This window comes from Ambystoma mexicanum, chromosome 3q (genome assembly GCF_040938575.1).
Source record: "Ambystoma mexicanum isolate Mex_15411 chromosome 3q, UKY_AmexF1_1, whole genome shotgun sequence".
NCBI classification, from domain to species: Eukaryota; Metazoa; Chordata; class Amphibia; order Caudata; family Ambystomatidae; genus Ambystoma; species Ambystoma mexicanum.
The window spans coordinates 926,567,478-926,581,904 of NC_090926.1; the positions used below are offsets into that span (position 1 = coordinate 926,567,478).

Consider the following 14,427-nt stretch of genomic DNA (forward strand, 5'->3'; position numbering starts at 1 on the left):
ACATGTGTAGCACAAGAAACACCAGAAAACATGAGCGGCAGTCGAAATGCTATAAAAAGGTAGGTTAGAACGAGGCTGCAACAATAACCCATTAACACCTGTTCCTGCAGTGGAACGGGTGCTTATGACTATTAACGGAATGCCGGGGTGCTGATGGTAATGTTTTTTGAATGAATGAACAAGACGCCTCGCGGTGTCCCGTTCATTCATACATAAAACCGACTCAAGATGGCCACTATGGAGCTGTAAAATAGCTCTTCCATTTCCATGGTGGCCGGAAGGAAAATGGAGCAGCATCAGTGGTGAGGGTGACACTGCCGCTGCTGAAGGCATCATATAAGTGAGAGTATGAGGGACGGGGAAGATGGCAGGGCGGGGGAAGCAGCCGTCAGCTTGCTCAGAACGTGGGTTTGGATCATTGGATTCAGCCTGAGTCCCGAGCAACCTGATTGGTTGCTCCCCTTGCCCTGGGTGCTAATTGCCATACAGACATCTATATATTTCATGTAGAATTGATGTAATCCCTCAGAGAGCACCACAGTGTTGGCTTGTCTTTATTAATTACTCACCAAAATAAAGAGTCGCGCAGCCCCATCATCCTCAGCAAATCTTTGTGGGTCTTCTTTTCTCGTGCCACATTGAGCGTTAGAAAGTATAGTAGCGGAAAAAAACCCATACTGAACATCACAATTAAAACTGCGTGGGCAAGTGGATCGAAGAACTCAGTAGCCTCGAACTTCATGAGGATGCCGACCGTGGACTTTAGCTGCTCCCAGATGGAATGATTAGTCGTAATCTGGAAAAGGGAGTTCATTCATACTTTACTATTGGCCTTTGTGACACTTGCATTTCAATGTGTTAAAAATAACACCTTTTGAAGTTTTATATGGAAGCAGCAAATATTCTATGCATTTCACATTTCACTGGTTTTTAAAAACTGGATTAAACGATTCTCTTCAAAGAGTTGTCACAATCAACCTGGAAACAAAACATTTTTATTTAACACTAACAGCTAATCATTTCAGTGTTTCAAAGCTACAGCGTTTGCAAAAACAGTTCATTCAAGATCTATTCACAGTCGGAGTCCTGAGATTTTGAGTGTGCCCTCACTTCTTGTTTGTCTTTTCGATTGGTGCACTTAGGTCATCTGCCTCTTTTCCTAGTTGTTGGTCAGCCCGTGAGCCTGGATAGTTTCAAAGCTGGAACGCTATAAGGTTGGGAAAAGCCCCAGAGCTTCCAATAAGGGGTCGGCAAGCATTGGTTACTGAAAGATTTGAGTTCTACCTCCCAATGTCAGGGACTTGCTGTTCTCCTTAATAGATTGCAATTGTTTTGTGCCTTGAACCTTTCCTGGACCTCCTGTCTTCTCTTCTACACCTCCTCAACTCTTCACCACATGCCCATTCCTCCACCCCACCCAGGCTCACACTTATCAAGTGTTGGGTTTACTTATTCCTCCTCTCTCCTCCTTAAATCTCATTCTCTCCTCCTTTATATTCTCGCTCTCGTCCCACTAAAAATCTCCTTCACTCTCCCCCTCTCTCTTGTGTCTTCTTCCTTCCTCTTTGATTTATTCTCACCCCTCTTCGTTGTTCTGTGCCCAACCTCCACCTTATATCTACATGCACTTTCCTCCTCTTTTTGCCTTCCCTCCTCCCTGTTGGCTTTTCTCTCCACCTCCTTGCTTCTCCATACACCTTCTCCTCTGCTCCCTCTGCTGTCTCTGATGTTTCCTTTTACCTTCCTTTCAGAATTCCCTCCTTTCGCCTCCTTTTTGCTTCCACTGGCCATCTCTCTCCTGCTTCTATCAAACACATCTAAACAACTTCCTTCTTCCACCTCGCTACACTCCACACAACTTCTGCATCAACCTGCTGTTCACTGGCCGCTCCTCTTTGATAGTGACAGCCCTGCCCATCAGATCATCCCTTGCAGCAGTAATGACACCTGTGGACACTGTGTGAACAAATATGGGAGCTGCTTTTGACTAATCTTCCCTGTGACTGGAGTGTTCCTGGTGGTGGTGGTTGTGCTGTGCAGCAGAATGGACCAAGATGATATCATGCTCGGCTGCCACCTCAAACCGCATGCACCGATTCAGGACACCTACAAGTGCTCTGCCCTTAAGCTTTTGCTCCTGCACTACTCCCCAGCTGTGCAGGTTGTATGCCTGATGCCTCTGGCATGCCGCCGGGACCAGCACCACTAATATGACTTCAATCGGTATATAAACTCACTGGCTTTGCCCAGGGACTCATTGAAGTTGCAAGGGATTGAAGTGCAGGCTACTTATGATGCTCCCCTTTCTGAGTCCTTCCTAGGATTTACTGCGTTGTTCCTGGGGATCTTCCATGTACGTCCTCTGGACCTAGCATCACATGGTGGGTTGAGTATCCCAGCCCACATGTCCTCCACATCCACTATCCCTAGGCAAAGATATCACAATCTCTCCTCGTTGGTCCACTTACACAACAAACAAAGGACTTATAGTGGCCAATGCACTAAGTATGCCAGAGGGCTGTTGAGCATGTTAACAGGCTACACAACCTTACACCTGACCTGACGTACATGTGCAAAAAGGTTCCACGTAAAAGAGGGGACCCTTGAAGCCTATGCTGATTAACTTGAACCTTGCAGCTGGTCTCTTCTCTAATATGCTCCCCTCCTGACTTTGGCTCTCTCCTCAATTAGTTTATGTCCACCATTTAAATCCTTGAGGTTTCTACGCCCTTGACACGTATGCTATGTTAAAGTGAAAATCATCCTACCTTTTCTTGCATTTCTTGCAACAACCCTACCTGCAATTTCCTTTACTACTCCGCAGACCCCAAAAACACAGCAAACAAGTTTTACAATTTAGCCTGTCCTCTTCTCTGCACTTTCTCCCTCTCTCTTTCAAGCAAATTAATTTCAAGAAAGAGATATTGAAAGAAAGAGATGCTCGGAACCTCTTGTATGCTTGCCAGTATCCCTGCAGCATGCATTCGGTGGCACTCAAACTCAACATGCCCCACATTCATTTCTCAGAGGACTTTTGACAGAGTGAGAGATAGAAAGAAAAAGAGAGTGATCAGGCTGAGAGGACAAATTCCTGCCCCTCATAGGTTGCAAACTGTCGCTGGCCGAAGGATAGACAGCAAGCATGGGAGGCAAAGAGCCAGAAAATGCAGACAATAGTGGAAAAACCCAGGTTATCCCACGTGCACCCATTCCCAGCACCCCTTATCACTGTACCTGCATGTCTCAGACTCCCTTATCGGCTTGTCCTTGAGCGAACAATACAACTACTATCCTTCATAGTGAGCTCCACTGTTTTATAATATAATATTGCAATCATTTCAGAATTCATGCTGCCTTCTAACTGAGCTCACAGAAACGTAGACTTTCATTGCGGTTTGGGAGTGAATGCTCAAAATGGCCATGCAAAGCGCTATGTTTTAGCTCATTTTCGCACACGCATTACATTCCACCCCTTGGACAATCAACTGCCATATCCCAATGAAACAAAAGACGGTGTCCAAAATAGACCAAATTAGGAATACAAAAAATACAACAACAGCAAACAGCGAAAACCAAAACAGGAAAAACACAGATAAAAACATAGCGCAACACCTCAGGAATCCAAGAAAATACTTTATCCCACCAGCTCCTGCCCTGATCCTGAGTGACTTGGGAAATCAGGTCATTTAAACTACCAATATGCTTCCCGATAGAACGGGAACGGTCCGCCAAATCAAAGCAACACATCCCTTGAGCGGCATTGCAACCCACATTGTGCTTCAAAAACAAATAATCAAGAGCAGCCCTGTTTTCCAAAATAATCTTTCTAAAATTTCTGCTATCCAGCACCAGCTCTGTCAAAGTTTGAGATGTTTCATTAAGCCCCTTAACCACTACACAGGGCAATATAATCAAGGACTTATAGCCCCCAGCAGCTAAACCCCAAACACCCACCAACGAAAATGCAAGAGCCAAAACTTCAGGTTCAGACATCAAATGCACATTAGAATCACAATCAGGGAACAGGCAAAATGATTAACATAACGCGTAGAACGACGAATAGCAGGTTGCAAGGGAAACATCATCAAGCTAAGTTGCGTCAAAGAACAAGGGCCTACATTCAGGTAGGCTGGACGGCACAAGTACGCCTCGCTCACATGTTTTGCTTTTTTACACAAGCAGCTTGATATATAGCCCAAGATCCATGCTGTGTACCGGAAACGGAACAAGTGCATATTAAACTATTATACTTCACTACACCGCCTACCGCACACCAAAACATAAATGCGGTCTGGTTGGCATGACAACGCACAACACAACGAATAGAAGAGCCCTGCACATGCGCGTACCGTCACACATATCGGATACTATACTCGCACGCATGCGACAGAGTGACTGCTAACCGCTCCATTCAGTCCAGAACGTCAACGGTCTTAACGGCGAAGGAATGCCACCATACAGAGCGGAACAGAGAATTCTTTATCCATGCCCCGAGACGAAGGTATACAATCTATTATTTGTATGCGATCCACTCATTTGCCCGCATTGGAAGTGGCAAGGAACATCTTCCTTCCTCTCAATAAGTGCAGAGTCGAATGCACACTAGCAAACCATTATTCCTAACAATGATGGTTCTGCTCCACCCTTCTTCCTGCTTCTTCAATCTGCCTACCCTCACTCCAGTGTTAGCGTGGGGTAACCAGAAGACATCAAAACTTCTACTCATTCAAGGCACCTAAATTGCACACAAACGAACCTTGCCTACACATATCAGTGAGACGGGGAAGCAAGGTAATAATATCTTGTCATTAACGCCATCAGTCTCTGATTTATATTAAGTGCTTACAAGTCTGCTTCACGTTTTCGCCCACTGAAGCAGCATAATGGATATACAAACAGAGGCAGTATCCCTTTAGACCGAACCCTTCAATTTCTCTCTTGCCCACAGTACACCCTGAGCATGGCCCTGGGATGGCCATATGTAAATTAACAGTGAGAGACTGTACCACCGAATCAGCTCAACCACCAGTCTCCAGAGGCTCAACACACACAATACCAAAGCAGTATTTGGTTCACGTTCTACCTGGCACCCCCAATTTTCTCAGGGGGAGAAAGGTCATTGCTGCTTTCCCTTGCGAAAGAGAATTGTTTTTTAGTTTCCATCTAAGTTAATGCTTCCCTTTAGGACCCTGTTTTTAACCATTCCTTAACATTACGTATATATGTGTCAGAGAGACACAATCCGAGGCCCGGAAAAATGCGCACTAACCAAGAGCCGAAACGTCAATGGACCAAGCACCCATGCTGCCGAAGAGTCCACGACACATCTAGGGCTCACCACCCTGACGTAGACCCAAGAATTGGTCACTTTTACTTATAACTCGACCTATGTTAAGTCTAAAATGAAGACACACATTTAGTCCAAGATCACTGTTGCACAAAATCACTATTTAGAGTATGTTTTATGTATATGTTTAGTCATTAGGACAATATGTTTTCTATACTAGGATTAAAAGAGGTAATAGTGCACAAAAATACTGTTTTGTTTGGAATTGACGGCTTCCATATTTTGCACTGTTTTGTACTGATCACTTTGTGTTATATTGTTTTGATTTTTCTTATATGTATTTGTTGAAAAAGTAATACAATTTTAGTGCATCTAATGCACATTTTGTGTGAAAAGAAAAGTGTGAAGAAAAAGTAACACTACAGCCAATTAAAGAAAGCTGTCTAGATCCATACAAATTGCAGTTACATTTGTTTTTAGACTAATCCTGCTAACCTAAAAACAGTCTTGTGGATGGGTTCACATAGCAGATTGATTCAAGCTATTAAACTTTCTAAATAGCTTTAACATACATGAACTACGGTATGTTGTAAGTGATAAGTGGCAGGACGCCTTCTTGTTTCATACAGGCATTAAACTACGACATGAAATGTTCTGTGCCGAGACACCACAGACATATGCGGTGGGTGTCGGTGATCGACATTTTAGCCCCATAATCCTGACATTTCTTAGGTGCCGATGGAGCCGACGATGAAGACATTTTTCGAATTTGAATCCGGTTGAATCAAAGTATTCGATGAAGAACCGAAGCACGCCGTGATTCTTTTTAGTGAAAGCTGTGTCGGAAAAATGGAACTGAAGCCAACGGGCGCTGCACGCCACTTATACTGGTGATGACATCGACCATCGAACGGAGGCCCTTGAGGGACATCGAGTCGACGTAACCGGTGCACAGCGCCTTCTGTCAAGAACATTTTTTTTCTTCGCAGCAGTTGAAGCTGGAATGGAAGTATCAAAAGATGAAGAATATGTGGGGGGACACGATCCATTCAAAGTAAGGATTGCCACTGATTCCCAGAAGATGGGCAAGGCCCTAGGACCAGACATGATACCGATGGACTTTTTTGGTAATGAATCATTCATATCATGTGAGGACATATACTTTCTTTTAGTGATGTGTCTGTGACAACTTTCCTTGTGATAAGTCCCAAGAATATTGCAGAAGAGATACAAGAATGAATCAAGGAGATATCCAAAAACGAATAAAGAAGGTTGTGTTAGAAAAACACAAGAAAAAGTGACATAGATATAAAGAGACTATCAGAAGATAACAGAATACCAGAGAAAAAAAGCAATTTTCCTGGCTTTGTTTAAGTTATTTATATTAGTGGTAGGGTCAGGTAGAATTAGATTTGGACTGAAGACATTTCTTTCTTTGGGACTTTCTGACGACATACGATCACATTTAGTTCTGTTAGATAGGCCAGGAAACCTCTCTATTAGAAGGTCAGGATAGGCCTTCTTATAATCTCATTAAAAGCAAAAATATCCTTAATGTGTTCAACTCCTTCTTCCGACCCACCCCTGTAGGCTAACTGTTTGTATTCAACTCAGTAGAAGAATATTGATTAGCTGTAAAAGGGGTATCCACTTCATGTTGGTCAGGTGGAATGCTCCTGGGCAACACGTTCCTCCTGGAAACAAGACTACCATGAGCAGCACATTTTCAATTCCCAATGTTGGTCCTGCGCTTAGGCAGCCTCGTAGGCAGCCACCAATCACTCGCATCAGACCCAGTCCATTCAATCTAACCCCTGAGCAGATCCACACCCTGTACCGGTTGGACCGGGACACCATCACCACCATAGTGGACATGATACACAACAACATCGTCAGCCTCATAGAAATACGCACTGCCATCCCCCGCTACTAAAGGTGGTGTCTGTGCTCCACTTCCGGGCCACAGGCACCTAGTAGCACACAGTGGGCCAGCTGCATGGCATTTCACAACCACTAATTTCACGCATGCTGACCCAAGTGCTGTATGCCCTCCTGAAGCACGCTAGCACCCACATATCCCTACCACGGACTGCCCAGAAGATAGCCGACACCAAAGGAGGCTTCCATGCACTGGCAAGCATGCCCAATTGCATTGGTGCCCTCGACTGCACCCGTGTAGAATTGGTAGTCCCCCATGCCCTAGAGGGGGTGTACCACAATTGCAAGCAATACCGCTCCATCAATGTGCAGATGGTATGTGACTCCAGCAAGATCATCACACATTGTTGCGTCCAATATTCCAGATCGACATGTGATGCCATGGTGCTGCGTATCTCCATGCTACCCCGTCACATGGAGCGACATGCTGGACTACGTGCCTGGCTGCTTGGTGAGTTGCCTGACTGGCCCATGGTAGTGCATCAGAGTTGTGAGGTGGGGGGATTCATACTCCACCAGGGTGGGAATGGGCGGTGAGTGGAGAATGCACGCATAGCTAAACACTCCTGACCTGAACCTCCCAACCTGAACATGACACATCACTGGCACACATTGGACCAATGCTGTATATCAATGACAACATGTAAGACGCACAACCTGGCCACCATGGGTATGTTAAGCAATGCATGACTAAACATGATTGCAGCTGTGCCAATATGGCTAGTGTGATCATGCACAGTATAGTATACACAGCAGAAATGGGAGGCAAAACATCGTCCTGCATCCACAGTACATCCACATCAGCATGCAAGAAATCACCCTGCATCATCTGTACAACGCCATCCAGACTACAGCACCATATTGCAGTATACATGCATCTAAATAATATTTGTGCATACGTACAGGGACATGTGCATGTCAACACCAAAGTTCTGCGGCCATGGCTGTGAATCCTGAAGGTGGTGGCTCAGAGTGACTCACACAGACCTATTTGTATTTGCTTGCAGGTGATGGAGGATATCCCTTGAAGCCGTGGCTACTTACCCCTGTGCGGAACCCGTGGAACAGCCATGAAGAGGAGTACAATCGGGTTCATACCCGTACCTGTGTTGTGATTGAGCAGACCTTTGGCCTGTTGAAGGCGCGTTCCGCTGCTTAAGGAGGTCTGGTGGAGCACTCCTTTATAGGCTTGAGAAGGTGGCAAAGATCACCATAGCCTGTGTCATGCTGCACAACATGTGTGTCCGGAGAAATGTACCACTGCCACTTGACATTGGCATGCATGCACCGGGTGAGGATGATGAGGATGAAGGCGGAGGAGAAGCAGCACCCCTGCCAGTACGTGATGCACAAGATTGCCGTGCAGTACGCCAATCACTGATTGACGAATACTTCTGACCCACAGGGACGTTGATGGAAATGTGTCAGTGACACATTGTACACTGGGCCAATGTGGACATGCACACAGGGAATGTGGGGAGTTGGAAACTGTGCACTGTCATGAATAAAATGCAGACAAAATATAAGGGGCGTCCGCTTTTAAGTCTGTGGTCTATCAGGCAAAACAATAAAGCTAATGAAAATTAGACCATCCAGACCAGAGATAACAACTGATTACTCTTTCAGTTTGTAATCGTTAGCTATTTATTTTGCAACAATCCATATATCAAATTACACAATGACAAATATATTCATATAAAATATGGCTCTTTGAACTTAGAACAAACACATCCCTCCAAACAAACTTCATTCACAACTTCTTCATGCATTCATCACATTCACAAACAATAGAAAAATTATATTTTGTTCATATCACAATATCCTTGACTAGCGGAGGAGCGCCAACAGATTCATACACTGACGGACATAGCCGAGGTAAACACACAGGTAAGCACACAGAGGGGCAGGTTCAGAGGCCTAGCAGAAAACACTAAGGCCCACACCAGCCGAACCACACCCGCACTACTCAGAGCTCCCAGTGGCATCATATCAACCACATGTGAAGTCCAGTATAGTGACTCAGGAAGTCTCACCAACGAACTCACGTTCCTTACTGCAACGTTGTCACGCACGCCATGCCCAACTCTGCAGCGACAGCTCCTCAAGCAGGGCGTCCACCTTCCCAGCCTCGAGATTAGTGGCACCCTTGTCTGCATTTCCATAAGTCTATTTTCCTCTCCAAGCTCAGAACACAGAGTTCAAGGAAGTCCAGGCAGTCACCATTTTCTCACAGAGCCGATAGCACGCTCCCCTGCATAGTTTTGAGAACATGGCTACTGCGGCACTATTGCAGTAATCCAGCAACATAGTAGACTGCTTAGATCGTCAATTAAATATTTGGTGATTACAGCTTCGGTCAAAGTGGATCATGGGCATGATTATTTCACTTTCATGGACTGGAATAGGAAGCACCGGCCCTAGTGCTGCGTTCATTCTTCAACCCCATGTAATTAAAGCACTTGACCAAATATCTTCAGGTCTAGTCAGTAGAAATATATGTTAACATATGGCTTTTCGCAACAGTCAGTTTCATAGATGAAAGTACACAAATCATAATAAACCAATTTGATAACTATATAAATAATTATGAAATTATATTGCTAAATTGATAAGGGCTTTTTATTATATATGATGTGAAGTTACACTAAAAAATGTAACTATTTTTGTGTTTATCAAATAAACAAACATCGAGAACACAAGAGAGTTTAAACCCTTTTTGTGGGTCTTTTGTCTTGAAGGCATCCCTAGGGGTGTACAAGTTATGTTTACCAAAAACATAAACTTCTGCATTTTTGTTGCAGTGTCCCGAGTGCATCCAGGACACCCATGAGCCCCCCACTGCACAGACAAACACGGGACACGTGTATTCAGTTCGGGCTCCATGGTCGCTCTGTTGCGGCTGTGAACGTTTAAGGTACACGCGACAGAGTTGCGTCACTCCACCACACACCCCCTTTTACATAACAAAACAGCAAAAGAGGTAAACTACACACAACAGTACACTGCACCCAAAATAAACACCCCTTTAATCACATTGCCGCCCAGACCCATCAGTCACTTTCCAGTCCATGGGCCGGGCCCAACAGTTCAAGGGTCCACAACAGTCATTGAGATGGGCAGGCTTCCCCCTCCCGACCCTTTGGGGATGCCTCCTGGATCGTGCCCTCCTCACCTGTGTTCCGCTGACCTAGGGAATTTGACGGATGGGCCAGGCCACTGCCCTCGTCCGGTACATCACCCAGGTCCCTTCTTTGAATCGCCTCCGTCCTGATTTCTCCAACCTTCTTAAAGAAGCTAGCATTGCGGTTGACAGTGGCCGTCCCGTCTGAAGCAGTCACCACTGAGCCATGCACCGCCACCACGTCCATTGGACCAGGCTTGTATGTTAGCGACAGTTTGCCTTGAGGATGCCAGTTCTTTACAAGCACCTCATCTCCCGGAGCTAGCTGCTGGGGCCAGAGTCCTCTCCTAATGTTTTCCTGTTCTATCCTGAGACTCCTATCCCGTTCCACCTGAGCATTGTCAATGACGTCCGGTTCTCTCTCTCTCACCTCCAGAAGCAGGCCCGGCAGACATCGCCGGAACACAGCGTCTGCCGGGACCACTTCTGTGGACGCTTGCGGGGTGGCCCGGTACTCTCTTAGGAACTGATATAAAGCTCTCTGCAAGCAATGTCCTTGGCCCTGGGCGATGCAGAAGACCTTGTTTAGCGTCCTCATGAATCTTTCCACTTCACCATTCGCCCGAGGCCAGACAGGAGTGATCTTACGGTGCCGTATACCATATTCCTCCATCAGTTGAGTGAAACTGGCCCCCTGGCACGGTGGTCCATTGTCAGAACACAAGGTCTGAGGCAGGCCGTGGGTAGCAAAGACCTTCTCCAATGCCACATCCACCTTGTCAAATGACACTGACTCAATGAACTCCACCTCCGGATACCGGGACTATTCGTCCACGACCACCAGGAAGTGAGCGTTCCGGCCTGTGAACCCTAAGTTGGTATGGACGTTCTCCCAGGGCTTCGTCCCTCTTGGCATGGTCTCTATAAGAAGCACCTTCTGCACCGGGGGCAGAGCCTGGCACCACATACAGGCAGCGACAAACTCCTCAATCCGCCTCTCAGGGTCTGGGAACCACACCTTCTGTCGCAAGCAGGTATTGGTTTTGTCAATTCCTGGGAGTCCTTGCACTGTTGTATTACTATTTGGTCCCCTCGGAGTAGCAGTGCCGACTCCACAAACGCCAGCTCGTCCTTGACCCTCCACAGCTGTTCCAACGCTGATCTTGTCTCTTGGGTCCTCAGAGCCAGCGTATCCACGACAGACCTCCATGAGCCCTGTTGAAGGGCTGCCTTCAGGATGTTGAAGCATTCATCGTCGGCCGCCGCCTGTTCCAGTTTGTGGATGGGCACAGAGTTGGGAGTTGCCGCCTCCACCACCAGCCTCACATGTTCGTTGGCCTCATCGGCACTGATGTTTCCTTGTCCATCTTGGTCGCACCTGGGGTGTCTGAACAAATAGTCGGCTGCATTATTGCTGCCGGCCAGTATACCAAAGAGACTCCATATTCCAGCAATGCCAGTATCCACCTCTCGATGTGGGCAGGAGGCTTGGACCATGAACTAGCAAAGATGCACAGCAGGGGCTTGTGGTCCGTTACCATGGTCACCAGTCGTTCCAGCACATATAGGCGAAAATGGCGACATCCCCACAGGACTGCCAGGGCCTCTCTCTCAATCTGGGAATATCGCTGTTCCGTTTCTGATAGTGCCTTGCTTGCATATGCGATCGGCCAGACCTCACCGTTGGCATCTGTCTGGGTAAGTACTGCCCCCAGACAAACGAACTGGCATCCACCATAATTTCTGATGTCAGGCCCGGGTTGAAAAAGGCCTTTGTATACTCTGCTGTCAACACTCCATTGACGTCCTCAAACGCAGTCTGCTCAAGGGGTCCCCACTGCCACGTAGCATCCTTCTTGGTTAACGTCAGCAAAGGTTCTGTCTGGGACGCGAGATTCCTGATGAACCAGCCAAAGTACGTGACCATCCCCAAGAACCTTCCGACCTCCGATACGTTCTGCGGGGGCCGTGCCTCCACAATGTCCTTGACCTTACGAGGCTCTGGCGACACCCCGCCTTCTTTGAACACAAACCTGATGAACTCAATGGACTTCTTGAGGAACTCGCACTTGTCCCATGGACGATATTCTGAAAGACCTCTGCCGCAGATGACACCCCAAACTCAGGCACTTCTACCTGTAGAGGCCACGGTGCATGGTGAAAGTTGTTATGTATTGAGAGTCCGGGTGTAACAACACCTGATGGTAGCCAGCCTAAGGTAGAGTATGGAGAAGAAGCGCGGCCCTTGCAGTTCTGTGATAATGTCATCAAGTGTGGGGGTGATATGATGTTCGTGCTTAATATCCTTATTTGGGAGCCTCATGTCCACACAGATCTGTACAGAGTCCAGTTGTGTGGGCTTTCTGGCAATGACGATCGGAGACACACAGAGGGTCGGCCATCTACATCCACGATGTACACTGCATACGCGAAGCTCACAATGCCGAGTGCCTGCGCTGCCGCACAACTCAGGAGGGTGTTGCTGCTGACGGTTGTGATGTAGAACTAGGCCTTGATGGATGACCATACGTGCTCCACATTGGCCACAAATGCCGCAGCCAGGGGGAACGGTTGTTAGCCGCCAAATGTAAAAATGCGGGACTTTGGTTTTTGCAGTCTGGTCGGCACCACCATGACGTCGTAGTGCACCCTCACCATGACATTGACAGACGCACCTGTGTCTACCAGCAGTGGCACCGTTGACTCATTCACCTTCACCAAACACCGTGGTTGTCTCCTGTTGGAGGTCTGCAGCGCACCGACACTTGAGATTAATATGTTTTCTTCCTACTCTTCGTCATCCTCCTCTTGAGGGTCGTCGCCCTGGTCTAGCTGGGCGACATTGGGTGGGCACTGTGACCTGAAGAGAATCCTGCTCTCAAAGGCCTCCTTAGTATCACCACCGGCACTGGAGCATAGTGATCCCGAGCCCCACAACGTCCACAAGATTTTCCTTGCGCTGGGCATTCAGTGGGGTGTTGGAGGTTGTACCCACACTTTGTGCACAAATGAAGGGCTCTTGTCCCGCTGACCTCGGCTTGGACGTCTGGCTCCTCTGCCACCTTGACCGCGCCCCACAGCACACACATTTTCCACTTTCCCATGGCACACAGCCGCCTCCATCCTTGACGCCCTCACCTCCGACACCTCTTGGCAGTGTCCAAGTCCAGTTTGCGAGGCAGTGTGATACCAGGCTCTTGCAGCACATGCCTACGCAGTTTGCCAGACGAACATCCCTGGATGTGCTGGTTCCTTATCATATCAGGGTTATCCTGGGTACATGGCAGTGACATGCGGTGCAGCCGTCCGTAAAAATTGGCCAGGGAATCCTCGTCATTTTGCCTGGCGATGCACATTACAAACCGCTCATAGTCTGCATTGGCAAGCGGCATCAAATTCTACTGCAGAGTGTCTTTAGCTGCAGCATAGGTCGCATTTGCAGGTTGCAGGGACTGGAAAACCTCATGTACTGCTGGTCCTGCCGAGTACAGGAGCGTAGCCAGCTTGCTGTCTTCATCCATCTCCCCAGTGGCTCGGAAGTACATATCAAGCCTATCAATCCACATTCTCCATCTCGGTCCAAGGTTGGATGGGGCCCCTGAGATGTCAAACTCGGGCATTGGTGTGAGTGCCCCTTGCTGTCTCGGCACATGTGGTGCTTGGGCAGCAGCGGCCACCACTGCAGTGGCTGCTGCACCAGCCTGGGCATCCATGGTAGAGAGCGCACAGGCACCCCACAAGAAGACTGGGGCCACAACTCACTGACGTGCTGCTCCGGGCACAGCTGTGCACAGATGTCGAGTGTGATAATGTTGGACAGACAACCCGTAACAGCTGCTTCTGATGATCTTCCTACACCACCACCATAAATGTCCAAGAGCGACCTCATCTCCAATTTCTCAACTGGTTTTGACGTATTAACATTAACTGAGTAACGTCTTCATCAGGAGATAAAAGAATACACTCTGAAAAGTCAGGGAAACATAAGTTCATGAGACCCCACTTTTGAGTAACCACATAAAGGGGGGAAAAACCCCAATCAACACAAACCTAAATAAACATCACTATAAAATGTATTGAA

At 47.3% G+C, this 14,427-nt stretch overlaps 1 protein-coding gene across 1 annotated transcript in view; it reads right to left on the reverse strand.

Moving 5' to 3' along the window:
• Nucleotides 1-14,427, reverse strand: part of LOC138583119 (ATP-binding cassette sub-family A member 9-like) — a 2,601,648-nt gene that overhangs the window by 2,148,372 nt on the left and 438,849 nt on the right. Inside the window, exon 6 of the mRNA XM_069655079.1 lies at nucleotides 570-796. Coding sequence (XP_069511180.1) covers nucleotides 570-796 — 227 coding nt within the window. The remainder of the gene's footprint in view (nucleotides 1-569; nucleotides 797-14,427) is intronic.